Source organism: Delphinus delphis, chromosome 16 (assembly GCF_949987515.2).
Source record: "Delphinus delphis chromosome 16, mDelDel1.2, whole genome shotgun sequence".
Classification (NCBI taxonomy): domain Eukaryota; kingdom Metazoa; phylum Chordata; class Mammalia; order Artiodactyla; family Delphinidae; genus Delphinus; species Delphinus delphis.
Genome location: NC_082698.1, coordinates 30,346,381 through 30,365,667, shown reverse-complemented (window position 1 = coordinate 30,365,667; position 19,287 = coordinate 30,346,381). Strand labels below are relative to the sequence as shown.

Genomic DNA, 19,287 nt, shown 5'->3' with positions numbered 1-19,287 from the left:
TCTGGCTTCTTTCATTTAGCCTGTCTTCAAGATTCATCCATGTCATACAGTATATTAGTACTTTACTCCTTTCCATTGCTGAATAATAGTCCATTGCATGGCTATACCACATTTTGTTTATTCATTTGTTGATGGACATTTGGGTTGGATCCACTTTTTGGCTACGATGCATAATGCTGCTTTGAAGGTTTGTGCGCAAGTTTTTGTGTAGACATGTTTTCATTTCTCTGGGGTATATATCTAGGAGTGGGGTTGATGCATTATATGGTAGCCTTATACTTAACCTTTTTTTTTAAAAAAAAAGCCTTCTTAATACCCACAAATTTCAGTTTCCACACTTCATAGCTACATTTTCATCCATATGAAAATACAGGACACACACACTACCTACAGTGAATTCATTAACTTAAAAAATATTTTGATGGATCACAACATGAACAAACACTAAACGGCAGCACCCTCTGGGAGAGAGGCAATGCTTGGCATACACCCTGACAAAGTCCCCTTGCAGGAACCCCACTGCCCCCAGGGCGGCAGCCCACTGGTACACACCTGTGAGCTGGATCACACTGAGGATTCCCAAAGCCAGCCATGAATGGCAGGAGCCAATCCCAGAGAAGCCAAAGGATAAACCTGTCACTGCTTTTCCTCTGTCCTCCCCTCTCCTCTCCAGGGCAGTCTCAGGACTAAAAGAAAAGAGAAGATGTGGCCACAGAAGTTGATGGAGTTGAGGAATAGGTTCTGGGGGAGAAAGGACAGACTAGGATTAGAGCCCCAGGGGGTGTGGAAAATAGTAATAAAAGTCATACATGTAATTTAATATTTTCTAGCAGCCACATTAAAAAGATAAAAAGAGATAAAATTAATTTTAATGGTATAATTTTATTAACCCAATATATCCAAAATGTGAAGAAGTAATCAATATAAAAATTATTGAGACATTTTTATATTTTCCTTTTCTTAGGAAGTCTTTGAAATCTGAGTGCATTTCACACTGAGAGAACATCTCAGTTTAGAATGGCCACATTTAAAGTACTCAAAATCCACATGTGGCCAGAGGCTACCATATTGGGCAGTGCATATGGGAGAGCAAAGAAATGAGGAGACTCTCCCTGAGTAGTGCCCAGCAGTCGGGGGGTGCAGGGAAGTGTGTTTCAGTGGACGCCCACCCTCCTGTGTCTGGACACCATTCCTGGAAGGCACACAGCTGCTGTCATCCCAGAGCCAGCACTGAGCAGCTCTGGAGAACGTCCTGTGCAGAACTGGGACCCAGCCAGAAGCAGCACAGCAGTGTGCAGATGCCACGTGGGGCTCATGGACCAGATCCCAACCATGGAGGACTTGCATTTGGCTCCCATGTGTTTTTAAATCTCTTGAGTGGTTGTCGTTTTCATGACTTTACATTTCCTTCCTGGCTCCTGTAGACATTGGGGTATGTAACCCCTGCATAAGACCACGGTTCCTGAAGTCAGGCAGCCCTGCATGTTAACTTTGACTCTACCACGTTTTAGTTGACAACAGATACATTAAACTCTTCATATGTGTCTTTTACTATAAAATTGGAGGTAAGAATACTTCAGAGATGTATGATTTTAATGAGACAAGGAATTAATTGGCTAGTACAAAGGCTGGTGCATAATAAGCACTCAATAAATTGTGGCATTCATTTCTCATTCACAGACATGAATTCCTTAGAGTCCATACTATACTCCTCTTCCAGTATTGGAAAACTGGGAAGTACATGCACAGGAGGAGTTCTTAAAAGCAGCCCCCACTTCTATACAATGACATTGAGGAATGGCTTCTGTGCTCACAATTTTAAGGCAGTCTGTTTCCCTTCTCTGTTGCCCACCAGTATGGCTCTATTGAATTAAGCATTCCTCAGTACCGAGGCATTGAAAAGACTGATTTCCAGGAATAAAAGGGGAAAGCTAACAATGACACCAAGGGCCCCTCCTGCTAACCTCCATGCTGGTTCCAAGGTCGAAGTCTCTGGGGATCTGGGCATTGGATGCTGCAGATAAAGGGTAAGATATTAATGAACAACTTGGCCATTGTTCAACCCTAATTTTTGCTTTCTGTTTTTGCTTTTTATGGGGAAATTAAGAGGCTGGGACTTAAAAGAAGCATCTAAACAAGCTTGATGGTCCCATCATGACCCTCTAGCCTGGAGCTCAGGCTTCTTCACCATTCCTACCCGCCCCATGCAGTGTGCTTCTAATTCAGGAATGTAAGTGGCAGCAAAAGTGGGCAGCCCGCCACAGGGCACAAAAGCCCTGGAAGGGGGGAAACTAAGGAAGATTCTTTCTTCCCAGTTCTCTCTTTTCCCATCACCCCTTCCCACTGTTTTTTTGTTTGTTTGTTTTTGTTTTTTTGCCACACCACGCGGCACGTGCGATCTTAGTTGCTCAACGAGGGATCAAACCCACGCCCCCTGCGTTGGAATGGCAGAGTCTTAACCACTGGACTGCCAGGGAAGTGTCCCACTTCCCACTGTTTAATGCACATCTGCTTCTTCATTCCTTTCTGTGATTCATTATTAATGATTATGTGCTCAGCACTGTACCAGGCATTTTGATCCTCTTCCTGTTTTCCAGAATAACTCCTGTCCCTCCACCCCTTTTTCTTTTGCATTACTCTTGTTTCCCGTGTACTATCTCTAAGAGTCACTCCACATTTCACTCTAAAAGAACAGAACTGGCTCCTTCTTCTATAGTAAATAATACAAGTTGGTCCTCAGGGGATGAGGAGAAAAGGGACAGTTTGAGCAGCACCTAGGGAGCTAACACAGCTCAAGAGGAGCACATGGGCAGGTAACGGAGCAAAGACAGCAGCAGAGTTCTTATTTCTATTCCGAATTTAAGTAATTCCTTTGTTATCAAAAATAACTATGTCAGCATCAATAAGCTGCTGATTATAAAATGTATCCTTGGCAGAGAGAGAAAGAATTAACATTGAATGGATACTTGCCATCTGCCAGGCACTGTGTAAGGCTAGTGGTTCTCAGTATTTAGTGGTCAAGGACTCCTCTGGGATTCTTGTGGAAGCTCTGAAATCTCTCCCTTAGAAAAATTCAAACATACACAAAATTTTACATAGAATTACAGGAGCAAAAGATTCCTGAAGCAAAATCACAGACTCCAGATTAAAACCTTTCACGCTAAGTCCTTACCTCTGAGAGCATGGCATCATTGATACGACATTGTTATCCCCACCTTACAGAGGAGGGAACATGCCCAAGCCCATATACATAAGTGGCAGAAACAACATTTCAACCAGAGTTGTCTAAATACTACAACTTGCTGGCCTAGATGAAAATGTCACTTGGTTTTTACTGTTACTATAAATATCACTCCTTATTTTTAAACGAGGAAATAAAGATTATGTGTGAAACTAAAATCTGTGCAAAGCATTCTAGACTCAGCCAAGGGAAATCAGGAAGCTCAAAATTCCCGGAGGTTCCAATCCCATTTCCTATCAGCCAAAAGCCCTACTCCCCCTGAACCCACCCACCCAGCTGGAAAACAAACCAAAGACGCACTTTTCTTAGATTTCATATTCCTCAGAACAAGAGGCAACCTCTATCAACCTCTATCAATTAAACTCAAAAAAAATTTTTTAAGAGGCAACCTCTCTTTAAAATAATCCATCAAGGACTTCCCTGGTGGCTCAGTGGTTAAGAATCCGCCTGCCAAGGCAGGGGACACGGGTTTGAGCCCTGGTCCCGGAAGATCCCACATGCCGCGGAACAACTAAGCCTGTGTGCCACAACTACTGAGCCTGCGTTCTAGAGCCCACGAGCCACAACTACTGAAGCCTGCGCACCTAGAGCCCATGCTCCACAACAAGAGAAGCCACCGCAATGAGATGCCCACGCATTGCAACGTAGAGTAGCCCCCGCTCGCCACAGCTAGAAAAGCCCACACGCAGCAACAAAGACCGAACGCAGCCAAAACTAAATAAAATAAAATAACTTTATTAAAAAATAATAATAATCCATCAGTCAAATGTGAATTAAGAGACCAGTCAAAGCCTATAGATATGAAACAAAAGAAATTTAATTTCAGAATATTACATGAATATAAAAGAAAAACAATGCATATGTTTCTTTACAGTTACATATATATATAAATATATATATATATGATATAGTTGAATAAGAATGAAAAATAAAAAATGGTTAGACAGTTAAGAAACCTTGTTTCTCTTGTTGAGCAAGCTTGGGGATAGCGAAAAGGAAATCCTTGCTATGAAGAAAGGACCCTGGGGCAGGAGTGTTTTTCCCAACCAGTTCTGCTGGTCCCCAAACATGTCCGGGGGAGTGCTCAATGGCTCTTTAGCACCTGCTGTGGCCACGCACACTCCAGTTTCCATGGTAACCCAAGCACTCAGGCTATTAAGTACTTACTCCACCTCCTTGCTAGCCCACGCATCCACTCTCCACCTGTGGAAGGAGTTCAGCATTACCTGTCTAGGAAAGCCAGCTCTCCTATAGTGAGTTTTAGATTGGATTAATTACTACTGGTCTGAAAAGCTTGTGCATCTTAGAAACCCAAATCTTCCCCAAATTCTAGAGCAATCCTGCCAATTGCTAGTATCCAGTTTGGATCAAGGTCCTGTCTTCAGTACCAAGGCTTCCAGATGCAGGAGGGCAGGGATGAGGCTCTCTCCTGGGGAAAGGAGTTCTACTTAGAAAAGACTTCAGAACGAGAGCCATCAGTTTCAAGCATCTGTGCGAGGCCCTGTATGAAGGAAGCAGACAAAGTCCAGAGAAGTCATTCCCAAGGTGGCTTCCCCAGTTATGCATGGCCACACAGCTAGTCACTCTGGGACCACAGGTTCTCCTAGAAGGCAGTGTTTTAAACCGTATCCTAACACAGGTTTCTGTGAGAAAAGCTGAACAGAAACACTGCTGTTCCAGAGGAGAGAATGGCCCTGCTCTGACACTCTGGAACCACTGGCTTTCTTACAAGCCAGCAAAACAGCCACCTCTGGAACACCCAGTGGTCAACAGTTAACCCTATACTACTCCATTTCCCAAGGGTACCCCCTCGTCATTCCTAACTCTGGAAAGACATTCAGGGTAACAAGCTTGTGGAGGATCAACAGCGGTTTCAGTTATGATCAGATACCACCTCCTTTAATATGTTTTGGCACTCAGGTACAATCAGTATCACCTAATCCTCTATTCACTGCTGCAATGGAGTCTTTCAAACCAGATTCATTGGTCCCAGTGCAAAAGTCAACCATTGTAAAAGGTTAGAAACTCCAGTGCCCATGGTTTTCACTGATTCAACCAGTATAGCTCGCCCAGTACAGATGTGAATCAAGGAAGTGGTCTGCATTTTTTATGCTTGAGCCCTCTGGCATAAATACACTGCCCCATAGTGATATCACATCAAAACCCATTGCAACTGACCCCAGAAAGAAATGAAATTTTAAAAGCAACAAGAGGCATTTCCAAAGAGATTGTTCCAACACAAAAAATAAACATAGAAAACAGAGTTTTAAAATATTATAGATTTTAAAAATTGTTAAATACTGGCTCAAAAATATCTGCCCACCAAGTCAGAAGGGCAACAGTATCCTTCTGGAGCAAATGCTAAAGGGTTTTTGTTTTTGCAAAGATTCCGCAGGATTAAAATAGTTACATATTATAAGGCAGAAGGTTACTCTGTTTATTTCTCAAATTTGGATTCCAACTAGTTCACAGCTTCTGTTAAAAAAGAAAAAAGAAGGAAAAGACCTATCATACCCTTACAGCAAGGGAAATCATATTTAATAAATACTTTAATGAAACACACATACCCAAATACCCAAATAAACTGCCCAAGCGGGCAAGCTATATAAAAGCATGTGACAGACATCTCTCACGACCCCAGCCCTGGAACACGAACCTGGATTACCAGTTGCATTCAACCAAAGAAAGTCTCCTAAATCTCAGCTACCTCCCTTAAACAGAACCACAGAACAAACTCAATGACAAGGAGGTATCAGGTCACTGCTCTGCTCTCTCCACCTATGCCAGACCATGTTTAACAGACCACACCACTACGGAATGAGACAACTTAGACAAATAAAGAAAGCAAGTATCAAGTTAAGGGAGAACACACTTTAGCCTAGGGGCTTCCCTGATGGCGCAGTGGTTGAGAGTCCGCCTGCTGATGCAGGGGACACAGGTTTGTGCCCCGGTCGGGGAAGATCCCACATGCCACAGAGCGGCTGGGCCCGTGAGCCATGGCCGCTGAGCCTGCGTGTCCGGAGCCTGTGCGCCGCAACAGGAGAGGCCACAACAGTGAGAGGCCCGCGTACCACAAAAAAAAAAGAAGAACCCTACACAAATGAACTTGCTAATAAGTATTTTTAAGAATTATATAAAACTGCTCTAGAGAAAGGGGCTTCTGAGCAGTTTTATACTCCTAGCCATCTATTGTTCACAATCTATCAAGTTGGACAGCCAAATTTTACATTTTTCTCTACTACTGCTGTTACAGCAGCAGAAGAAACAGAAAATACGGAAGCCAGGACTGACATCCGGATGCAAAACCAAACTGTGCTCCCCAGACTCATCTTTTGTTTCAGCAACAACACAGCATTTCAACTGTTTAAAAATAGGTCAGCAAGTCATGGTTTGCTGGGCAACTGCCCCCCCACTGAGGCCTGACTCAGTTCTGGCACACAGGGTGAGAAAGGTTACACACCTAACAGAGCAGGCACAGACTAACATTCCCACCTGCCCTGCTGCTCTCTGGGCAGTGAGTTCTCACACTAAATCAGAGCCATGCCACTGCTCACCTCAAACACATGTGAACATCCCAACACGGTCAAAGCTCCAGCCCATCTCCAAACTACTCCCTATGCCCATCTTGACAAGGAGAGGGGTGGGCCAGCAGCCACCCTTGAACATGGGTGATAAACCACAACTGCTTCCAAATAAGACCATTGTCTACTTTAAATCTCTCAGCCCTGTGGAGACTGATGCTCACTTCCTCCCTCTGACTCCAGCTGGCTCTCAGGAGACGGTCCAGCCTGCACACCTGATCCCTTAGAAGGATGCAATATAATCCCACCCATCAAGAGTTGTCCTGGCCATAAAGCCAGCCCCATCCTAGTCCCTCTCCAGAGCTTCCACTACATACAGGAGTTTCAGCAAGTCTCAAGTAAGCTGTTGGTGATATTCCTTGAGCCCCAGTGATTTGTCACAGAAGTACTGGCACCACACTGGCACCAGAGCTGTTTTAGGCGAGAGGAAACTGAATGAAGGAAAGGAGTTCAGCAACCACACAACTATTTTTTTTGCGGTACGCGGGCCTCTCACTGTCATGGCCTTTCCCATTGCGGAGCACAGGCTCTGGACGCGCAGGCTCAGCGGCCATGGCTCACGGGCCCAGCCACTCTGCGGCATGTGGGATCTTCCTGGACCGGGGCACGAACCCGCGTCCCCTGCATCGGCAGGCGGACTCTCAACCACTGCGCCACCGGGGAAGCCCCACACAACTATTTTGACATCACTGAGGAAAGGGGAAGAGAGGAAAGGAGAGAAAATGGAGGGAGGGAAGAAGGGCCACAGTTTAATATTATTTGTTTAAATATTGTATCATTCTGAATTCTCCTTTTTTGATACTGCAGGCCAAATACCTACAATCTCAGGCCCAAGAAATAATAAAAGAATTTCCAGGAAAGCTATAAATTCTTTGGACAAAAATAGGTATTGAGGAGTAAAGCCTCATAAGTTAAAGAGCTTTCCCAAAGCTTAAGGTGAAAAAGAGAGGAAAGACATCTGGCTTAGAGCCCATTTTGATTTTTTACCTTTTAAAATACACAAACAACAAATAAACAAGAAACAATAACCAAAACATCTCCCAAAACTATCAAAATAGAGAAAAGCCCAAGCTATCAGTTAAAAATAACATCAATCCACCAGGATTGACAGCACTTTTTAAAAAAATCACTGGCAATTGAGCACAGATTTCAAATATTTTAAAAATAGAATCTGCCTAAACAAATACATGGAATGAGCACAGGAGTCTGCCTGGTTCTACTCATTTACTGTGCTGTCTACGCCGATTTGGCTGGTTAGTGGTTTCCCCATAATGTTTTTTTAAAGAGAGAGAGAGAGTCGCTAGCACTGGTTCAGCAGGCAGAGTCTGTAGATGTCACCCACTGAGTGGGGCTAGAGGCGTAAGTCAAGTCACAGGATTAGTTGGCTTTCACAATTCAACATGCAGCAAGCAAGCTGCAAGTCCAAGCTTCTCTGTGAGTGGTAATGGCACCTGGCCCACAAAAGAGAAAATTCTGGGTGGACAACAGGAAACCTCTGGATCCTTCAGAGGAATCCTAGGCTGAAAGAGAAAAAGGAGCATTAAACACATTTATAAATATTTATTTCTGCAAACATTCCACCCAAAAGCTAGAGAAATCTATACTTATTATTTTCTAAACTGAGGGAGAATTGTTTACTCTCTACCAAGTACACATCACTTTGTCCTCCTGCTCTAATCTCAGTTCATTAAATCATCTTAATGGCAGTAACAGCTACCTGTACTAAGTGCATATTTTGTGCTAGGTGTTGCTCTGAGTTCTTTACGTATATTGCCTCATTTACCCTCACAACAACCTGTGCATGAGGTAATGCTCTTGCTATTTTACAGGTGAAGAATGTGAAGCCTACACAAATAAACTTGCCCTAAGATATACAGCTATTAAGGCTGGGAACTGAGGTTAAGAATCCGCCTGCCAGTGCAGGGGACACGGGTTCGAGCCGTGGTCCGGTAAGATCCCACATACCGCGGAGCAACTAAGCCTGTGCACCACAACTACTAAGCCTGCGCTCTAGAGCCCACAAGCCACAACTACTGAGCCCACGTGCCATAAGTACTGAAGCCCGCGGGCCTAGAGCCCGTGCTCTGCAACAAGAGAAGCCACTATGATGAGAAGCCCGTGCACCGCAATGAAGAATAGCCCTGGCTCACCACTAGAGAAAGCCCGCGCACAGCAACGAAGACCCAACACAGCCAAAAATAAAAACAAATAAATTAATTAATTTAAAAAAAATTTTTTTAATTAAAAAAAAAGGCTAGGAACTGAATCCAAGCTTAACTGAATGCAAAGCTCATGTTCTTACCACCACTACACCTTTCACCAGCGAATGTTTACTAAATGCCTACTAGATGCAAGGCAGTCATTACTGGGGGGAAGAGAAGAAGACGGGGGCCACGAATATATTAAGTCTGGCCTTTGTCTTCCAGAAGAGAAACTAGCTACAGCGATAAGACAATACATGTGAAGCAAATATCTATGATAAATCACATTAAATGTCAACATTTTAGTAATGTCAATAGGAGTTCAAAGGAAAAGCTATATCTGTCTGGGTTAGCCAAAGAAGGTTTTGAAGACGAGGTAGGGTTTAGGCTGGGCTTTGAACAATGGGTAAGATTCTGACTGCTGAAAATAATGCCCATTAATAAGTAGGTGCTGAATCAGCAGTTCTCATCAGGGAGTGATTTTGCCCCCTCCCATGAAGGGGACATTTAGAAATGTCTGGAGGCATTTTTGGTTGTCACAATTGGGGGAAGGGTGCTACTGGCATCTAGTGGGTAGAGACCAGGGATGCTAAATATCATACAATGCACAGGACAGCTCCCCACAACAAAGAATTATCTGACCTAAAATGTCGATAGTGCCAGTTGAGAAACCCCATACGAAATAAATGTCTTTGGGAGTACACTATTGATGATAATAAAATTGCATTATCTTCTTCAAAAAATACTTGTTCCTGGGCTTTCCTGGTGGCGCAGTGGTTGAGAATCCGCCTGCCAATGCAGGGGACATGGGTTCGAGCCCTGGTCCAGGAAGATCCCACATGCCGCGGAGCAACTAAGCCCGTGCACCACAACTACTGAGCCTGCGCTCTAGAGCCCGTGACCCACAACTACTGAGCCCACGTACTGCAACTACTGAAGCCTACGTGCCTAGAGCCCATGCTCTGCAACAAGAGAAGCCACCACAATGAGAAGCCCACGCACCACAACGAAGAGTAGCCCCCGCTCGCCGCAATTAAAGAAAGCCTGTGCACAGCAAGGAAGACCCAACACAGCCAAAAATAAATAAATAAAATAAATATTTTTTTTTTTAAAAATACTTGCTCTTTTTATAAAATCACCATCAAAAAAATCTTGGATTGTATTCTTTATGTAAAACAAATAGATGGCAGGCACTTGGATCTGGGGGCTTGGAGACTGAACAGAGTTCAGATCTGGAGGTGCAGGCTTGGGAGCAGATATCAAACAGAGAACAGAACTGAGCTGCAGAAGGAGACCAAACTGCTAAGAGGGGGACAAGCAAGAGCAGGAACAAGCAGAGAATTTAAGACAGAGCACTGAAAAACATGAAGAGGTGGAGGGGGAGGCAGACAATAGTAAAGCACTGCAGAGATGAAAAAAATTAAAGAGGAAGGAGGAGAAGGAGAATAGTGTGAAGTCATGACAGCCACAGGTGTTCCTAGTTAGAGGAAGTGAGCAGGGAGAGGGTAATGTGAAAATGCCACTGCTTAATCCAGTGGGAGGTCATTCATTATCTGTGGGCCTCCACTTTTCTGAATCACTAACATTTTTAAGAATCTTATAAAAACTATATAATCTCTCCTCCAGAAAAATGTACATATGCACCTACACATAAAATTCCATCAACAATACCAGGAACTTTATTAGAGCCCTTAGGAAGTCCACAGTTAACAGGAAGAATCCTGCTCTAAAACGTCTTGGTAAAATATTAAACTGACTTTTTTTTTTTTTTTTTTTGGCTGCGTTGGGTCTTTGTTGCTGCGCGCGGGCTTTCTCTAGTTGCAAGCAAGCAGCGGCTACTCTTCGTTGCAGTGCGCAGGCTTCTCATTGTGGTGGTTTGTTGCAGAGCATGGGCTCTAGGCACGCGGGCTCAGTAGTTGTGGCACACAGGCTCAGTAGTTGTGGCACACGGTCTTAGTTGCTCTGCGGTATGTGGGATCTTCCCAGACCAGGGCTCAAACCCGTGTTCCCTGCATTGGCAGGCGGATTCTCAACCACTGCACCACCAGGGAAGTCCTGACTTATTTTTTTAATGCATTTCTTTCTTCCAAAAGTAGAGCTGTCGACATAGAAAGACATTTCTTGATTATCTTCAAAAATGAAAGCAAGAAAAGGTGTAATTGATACAATGTATCCTTCAAAAATAACTTATGCTGGGACTTCCCTGGTGGTTCAGTGGTTAAGAATCCGCCTGCCAATGCAGGAGACACAGATTTGAGCCCTGGTCCGGGAAGATCCCACATGCCGCAGAGCAACTAAGCCTGTGCGCCACAACTACTGAGCCCATGTGCCTAAAGCCCGTGCTCCGCAACAAGAGAAGCCACTGCAATGAGAAGCCTGTGCACTGCAACGAACACCCAACGCAGCCAAAAATAAAAATTACTTATGCTTGGTTTTGACTTATGAAGATACAGGTAGAAATATTTAGACACAGAATCCAAACGCCAAACTTACCTCAATCAGACAGCCCAGCCTAGAAGCCAGAGGCAACAAGGAAAGAAAAGAGAGTTCAGATAATTCATTCAAGGATAAGTAAGAAGACCACACTGAAATCTAACTTCCTAGAAAAGAATAAAGATTTATCTATAAGGATTGGGCTTTTGTTCTCTTTCTATTGCTGATGTCTCAAATAGTAATTATGCTCATATCTCTGGTAAAATGAGCATATCAGACCAGAGATCGCTTCATCTGCAACACAAGCCTTATAAAACAAGACCAAGCCTCACCCAGTTTTCTTCAGTAACAATTACTACTACTTGTTAATGCTTTAACAATCACAATGTGCTTCCAAAACATAATTTCAATTGAGCCTCATAAGAAATCTGGGAAGTAGATATAACTATTATCCCCATTTGCAGAGGAAGAAGTAGGCTGAGAATGAGTGGTTTTCCCAGGCCAGAGGAATGATGCCTCAAATTAGGTCTAACTACAAATCCCCTGGCCTTTCCAGTTAGCCACATGGCTTCCTCAGAGGAAAGCACAGCAGCCACTGCACTTCACCAACTGAGCCTCCGACAATCAGCAGTCCCAGCACTAAATAATCCTTTTTACCCTAAATATCCTCAAAAACATATTGTATGATATGATTTCCAGGGTCCTTCAGCATGAGCTGTTTATCTGGAAAGCTTTATTGAATAAACAAAGCTAAAGTCTGCGCAGAAAAGGAACATAACTATTCCATGTTTACTGAACATCTTCTCAGCATTCCTGTACTTGGTTTCACAAGTTAGTTTACACTTGCTTTTAATTTGCTTAACAAGTATTCTTAAGATATTTTTCACGTGTCCCATCTGTCCAAGAATGCAGGGACCCTGTGGGTCTGTGTTCACAGCTCTGCCCCTCAGCACCTGGGACAGTGCTGAGTAGTTGCTCAATAACCATCTGCTAAATGAACTCAAGGGCAGGACCCAGCCTTATAATTTTTACATCTCTTCTGACTACAACCATACCACACTGGGAATTCAAAATATGCTACTGACTAGAGACAGAAAGGAACTACATTAATAAGACACACAGAATAAGTACAATTAGTACCTTTTTTCCCCTCTTTCTTCCCCTCAGACCATTTCAGTCTTGTTGGTGTCATCATGACAGCTGGAGAGCCAGAAAATAACTGTGACAAGAAAATTTTATAGTGGCTTAAATGTCCTAATGTCATTTCTATAGACAGACTTTACTAACAGAGGAATTATTTACTTTTTCAATTTCAATATGAAGAGTTTTACCAACGTATTTAGATCTCATTAATCTTAACTGTTTTATTTCTGGCTTAATGAAGTAACCATTCTTGGGATAACCTGAAGGACCACTCCACACGTACTGCAGTGCCGAGCAGGCCTGGCTCAAATGTTACCCACCCTGTGGAGTCTCCCAGTAAGAACTGCTCCCTCCAGCACTTTGTGTGTGGAGCTATTTCACTGCATTTGTCATTTCTGCTATGACTGGCTATATCTTCCTTGAACTCAAAATGTTTGTTGAATGAATCAATGAAAACCTACAGAAAGAAGTCAGCATAAATGAAAAGACTGGGGAAAAGGCATAGTTGAATATGGCCCAAAGAAACACAGTAAAACAGACGACAGTATATTAATTTTCTTCCCTTCTATAAATGAACACATACAAAGAGAAAGTACAAAGAATAGTATCTTACTAAATTTATATTTTCTTTGCTGGCTCTCTTCAATTCATCAATGGCTACAGATTCTGGAGTAGGGTACTTGTTTTTCTTTTCTGACATCATCTGATTTCCCAGGACCTTCCGCTGATTTAGGAAGAGAAAATATTTGATTTATAAACATCTACAATATCTATATTATAATTACACTGGTCTTCAAAACTATAGTTTCTTAGGTTAAAAAAAATCTCAGCTCTTTGATAAATTCCCCCAGGCATCTTATACAAGAGAGGTCAAAGCATGTTACTAAAAAACCTGAGATCACTGCCTTTCTTTAGGTGATCACTATTCCTCTTTAAACAAATTAAAGGGCTGAAATGTTAAAAGCAACTTTATAGTTGATTTAAACCAACTAATACAGGCCAATTACAGTGCTCCTGAGGCCATAAAAGAAACACCAGTTACCTACCAGTATAATTTTTTCCCTAAAGACATATTGTCTCTGGCACCTTTTAAGAGTCCCCTCCTCCCCCTCCCCACTAAAAGACACTTACACTGGGTCCACTCAAAGATTCTGCTTCCCTGTCATGTCCTCCTCACACAGGACTGGAAAATTTGGAGAAATTCTCTAAGAGTTTCTAGTACAGCCATAAAAGGGTACGGGCCTTCTTAAAAGGGTCACATGACTATACTGATATTCAGAGCAAGACTAAAAGCCCTTTCATCTCTGAACAGCTTAAAAGCTAATGTAACCTACTGTATCAGTTGACAGTGACAATTCTACCATCTTTGAAGAAATCTTTCTTTTTTCCCCTTAGAGAATAAATTTGAATTCCAAAAAAAGGAACATATCAAAACTAGAACATTAAACTTTAAAATATAAATATTAGTAGGAATATTCTGTAATAAATTATTTACATGAGACGAATTTTGGAGGAAAAAAAGTCTAGCCAAAAACAAAGTATCAAAGCAGGATAGAAATCAAACAGCTAAAACACAGAAGTGCTAGAAAAATAAGACCAGTACATCTTCCTTTCACAAGTCAGATATCACCTCAGAGTAAGCTGAACTGGGGATACCAGGAGCCACAGGACTAGCTATAAAAGCTAAAATTCAGCTTCCAGTGAATTTTTTAACAGAAATTTCATTACTCCTTTGCTATCGAGCAGAAACCTGCATCTATTATTAGCTTGAAAGTCTCTTCATTTATAATGAAAACAGTTTACCCTTCTGTCCTATAAAACTTGCTAACATTGTGTTTAAAATTATTTTTCTAAAATGTTTTCTCCTAATACAATTATAAACTCTTTTATAACTCTAAAGTTCTAAATGCTCTGAAGAGGGCACCTGCCAAGAAGGATACTATATTTTTACATTTCAAGCAATAATTAGCAACACTTCTAGAACCAACTGCAGGAGAAGAGCTCACTATGAAGAGAAAACCATACCCATCTAACTTCAGTTAAAGAAACATGTTTGACTAACACACAGAGAAACACTTATTGGACTGTAACTTTTCTTGTTACCAATCATCTCTATGACAGGAAGTCAGAGGGAATGACAGACTTCCAAGTAAAATGAACCAAGGATGCTCATTTTACTTGCCACGTCTAAGCAGGTGAATACACTTTTGGGGTTCTAGCAAAGGGAATTTTTTTTAATTATGGTAAAATATACATAACATAAAATTTATCATTTTAACCATTTTCAGGTGTACAGTTCAGTAGTGTAAAGTACAGTCATATTGTTGTGCAACCATCACCACATCCCAGAAATTTTTCATCTTCCCAAACAGAAACTCTGTACCCATTAAACAATAATCCCAATTCCCCCCAGACCCTTAGTCCCTGACAACCACCATTCTACTTTCTGTTTCTATGGATTTGACTACTGTAGGTACCTCATATAAGTGGAATAATACAATATTTGTTCTTTTGTGACTGGCTTATTTCACTTAGCATGATGTTCTCAAGCTTAATCTATGTTGTAGCATGTGTCGGAACTTTCTTCTTTTTTAAGGCTGAGTACTGTTCCATTGTTCATATATACCACATTTTGTTTATCCATTCATCCATCAACGAACACTTGAGTGGCTTTTGACTTTTGATTGTAAATAATGCCACTACAAACAGGTATACAAATATCTGTTCATATCCTTACTTGGAATTGCTTGATTATATGGTAGTTCTATTTTTAGTTTTTGAGGAACTGCCATACTGTTTTCCATAGTGGTTGCACCATTTAACATTCCCACCAACAGTACACAAGGGTTCCAATTTCTCCACATCCTTACCTTGCTATTTTCTGTTTTGTTGATAATAGCCATCCTAGTGAGTGTGAATTGTTATCTCATTGTGGTTTTCATTTGCAGTTCCTTAATGATAAGGGATATTGAGCGTTTTTTTAATCTTCTTCAGAAAAATGCCTATTTAAATCCTTTGCCTTTTTTTTTTTTCTTTTGGGCCATGCTGTGCAGCATGTGGGATCTCAGTTCCCTGACCAGAGATCAAACCCATGTCCCCTGTAGTGGAAGCGTGGAGTCTTAACCACTGGACCACCAGGGCAGTCCCTGCACATTTTTTTTTTTAATCCACACTTTTATTTATTTACTTTTCAGTAAGTTTAAATCCTTGAAGGGTACAGCATCACATGGATTCTGTGTCCAATGGCCTTAGCAGGAAGGTTGCTTTGGAATTTGGTACAAACCATGCCACTGTTTCCATGAGCACGAGTTATCTTTTCCCAGATTACTCTGGTTTTGTTAGGTTTTCCACCAGGAGTTACTGTGTTGTTCTTTGCTTTGTAAACGTAAGCACATCTCTTGACTAGATAGAATTCAGTTTCATCTCGAGCATATACACCTTCCATTTTCAGAAGAGCTGTGTGCTCCCTCTGGTTCCATAGATCCCGCTATAGCCAGCAAAAATGGCCTTGGACCACAGCCTTCCAGACATATTTGTCATTTTAGAAGTCCTGTTCCCAGCAGGCCTCCACAGGGTCCAAGATGGCTGAAAAAGGCCCTGTGCATTTTTTAATATGGATTGATTTTCTTTGCTGTTGTTTTAAGAGTTCTTTTTATATTCTGGATATTAACCGCTCATAAGATATATATTCTGTAAATATTTCCTCTCATTCTGTGAGTTGCCTTTTCACTCTGTTTGATGTCAAGCAAACCTAATGTCCCAAGGCTACTGGCCCCAGTGGATAGGATTGAGTGAATTCTAAACTGCTATTAATGATAATAACTACAACCAAAATTAGAGTAAGATGAAGTTGCAACTGCTAACAACTACAGTTTAAAAAATACACACACACACACACACATATATATACATATATATATATATATATACACATATATATATATTACAAGGTATTTTTTTTAAGAGCACAACTTTTAAGCAAAGATCTCCTTAATGTTGCTGGATTTATAAATTTTAATAATGTTAAACAATTTTAAAAAGAAAACCTGTAGAACACAGAACAGTGCTAATCTCTCTCCAAGTTAACTAGTTAGAACCTTGCCTTTGTTTATGCCTGGAAATTTGAACCCCATAATCAGCTATCTACTGCCACCTGCTGGCAATATTCCTTAACTACAAGTTCAGATCATCAATGAAGACTCAAATAAATTGAACCTACAGACAGCGATGGTAGCAACACCACAGAAGTACATATTGCATTTGTTTTAAAAACAAGATTTTTAAAGAATTTGAGACAAAGGAAGAGAACAAAACAACTGATCAAAATATTAAGCTCACAAAAATCTGAGTTACCTAAAACTCATTAGCCTATTAGAAAACCCATTTCCAGTCTCTGTCAACTTTCTCACTTTTCCATAACTTTAGCAAATTGCACAATGAAGTATGTAGCACAAAGCAGGTCATGAACCAAAAGAGATTCTCTACTCAGGGATGAGGACTCTGTCCTCAGCCCCAGAAGAGACAAAAGGACCTTTATTTCCTTTATCCCTTACTTCTCCAATCATAGAGCCCCTTCTCTGATTTGAAACACAGAAAAATGCTTTGAAAAATAAAAGCTTTTCCAAATTCTATTCTTTTCCCCTTACAAGTGAAGCCTTCATAGAATCCCAAAGAACAGAATAAAACTGTTTATGCATAAGAAGAGTCAGACTGTTAAATTTTCTCACGATCAATGCTGAAAATGACAGCACAGTGTACCTACCTTAATAAGGCCACTGAAGGACCGTGAACGGGCCCTCTTCTGCACCCGGAGGGTAGAAGGTTCTCGTCCTGGTGTTTGGGTCTCAGAATGCTTATTAAACTAGAAGAAAACATAAAGAACATTTTGTTCGTAGTCTCCCATCAAGAGATAGCATTCTGTGACAATCAATAGCTAAGTGGAAATACCCAGAAAAGCCCAGGAATAAGTGAATCTGTACATACATGGATTAGTAGGTTGGCAAGCAAATCACAAAGGCAAAAATTATGCCACCAAGAAGAAGTCAAAATGTATTAAATTAGCCTGAAGGTAAATTAAATTAAATAAAATAATACACACCCCAAAACAATCAAATTGGAATCAGATCAAGCTTCTAGAATTAGATCTAACTACCAGTTTATAGCAAATACAGAGGACTAAGAAACATCTTAAGTAATACCACAGGGATGCAATCAGCAAAATCCAGACTGTGGGAGACAAAGAATCTGGTTTCTTTCACAAACAAAGTGCAAAGAGAGAGGATGGTTTATGTGTGTTTAAATGCAATGTGCTATCTGTATTGGATCCTAGAACAGAAAAAGGATATTAGTGTTAAAACTGGTAAAATCTAAACAAAGTCTGTAATGTTACTAGTAATGTACTAATGTTAATTTATTAGTTTTGACAACGTTAGCATTAGGAGGAACTAGGTGAAGGATATGTGGGAATTCTGTACTTTCTTTGCAATTTTTCTCCCAACCTAAATTATTTCAAATTGAAAAGTTTATTCAAACAAACTTCAGCAATTTTTAGGGAGGAGAAAAATAGGAGGGGAAAGAAGGATGGACCTATATATTAAAAGAAACCTAGTAGCTGTAACAGCTCCAGAAAACGCATACCCTTTGGTCATGCCACTTCTAGAAAATAATCTGCAATGAGAATACTTATGAACAAATATGCATAAACTAAAAAATGACCTAATTTCTTTTTTTTTTAAATTTATTTATTTTTGGCTGTGTTGGGTCTTCGCTGCAGCGCACGGCCTTCTCATTGCAGTGGCTTCTCTTGTTGCAGAGCACGGGCTCTAGGTGTGCGGACTTCAGTAGTTGTGGTGCACGGGCTTAGTTGCTCCACGGCATGTGGAATCTTCCCAGACCAGGGATTGAACCCGTGTCCCCTGCATTGGTAGGCGGATTCTTAACCACTGTGCGACCAGGGAAGTCCCCAAAATGACCTAATTTCCCCTAATATGTCCAGTAGAGGACAAACTGTATATATATATCAGGTTATATATAATAAAATATATGCAACCATTAAAAATGTTTACAGTCTTTTAATGACATGGAAAATGCTCTGATATAATGTTATATGAAAAGGGCAGGATAGGGCTTCCCTAGTGGCGCAGTGGTTGAGAGTCCGCCTGCCGATGCAGGAGACACGGGTTTGTGCCCCAGTCCGGGAAGATCCCACATGCCACGGAGCGGCTGCGCCCGTGAGCCATGGCCGCTGAGCCTGCGCGTCCGGAGCCTGTGCTCCGCAACGAGAGAGGCCACAGCAGTGAGAGGCCCGCGTACCGCAAAAAAAAAAAGGGTAGGATATTTTAAAAACTGCATATGTATTATGATCTCAATAAACAAAAAAAATATGAAATACATATTCATGGAAAGAAATACAAGAAGGAAATACTCCAAGATGTTATCAGTGGTTATCCTGGATGATAACAGGTGATTTTTAATTTCTTCTTGACACTCTTCTGGAGGTTTCAATGTTTCTGTAGTGAGTACTCATTATTTTTATAATCATGGAGAATAAATTATGTATAATCATCAAGAACAGTAAAAGTATAGTTTCTTCGAAAATAAATGGCAATATTTTAAATGTATGTGAGGAGTTTGTAAGCATGCATGAGAAAATGCTTAGGCTGTAATGTTTAATGAAAAAGGGAGAAAT

The 19,287-nt window shown here is 41.2% G+C and overlaps 1 protein-coding gene and 1 pseudogene across 1 annotated transcript in view; both read right to left on the bottom strand.

Annotated features, from left to right (window-relative positions):
* Positions 1-7,476: 7,476 nt before the first annotated feature.
* Positions 7,477-19,287, bottom strand: part of ARHGAP19 (Rho GTPase activating protein 19) — a 54,550-nt gene continuing 42,739 nt past the window's right edge. The window contains exons 9-13 of the mRNA XM_060034373.1: positions 17,362-17,460; positions 13,213-13,323; positions 12,597-12,675; positions 11,517-11,535; positions 7,477-8,342 (exon numbers count right to left, since the gene is read on the bottom strand). Coding sequence (XP_059890356.1) covers positions 11,522-11,535; positions 12,597-12,675; positions 13,213-13,323; positions 17,362-17,460 — 303 coding nt within the window. The 3' untranslated portion in view covers positions 7,477-8,342; positions 11,517-11,521. The remainder of the gene's footprint in view (positions 8,343-11,516; positions 11,536-12,596; positions 12,676-13,212; positions 13,324-17,361; positions 17,461-19,287) is intronic.
* Positions 15,771-16,174, bottom strand: LOC132439338 (large ribosomal subunit protein eL33 pseudogene; annotated as a pseudogene).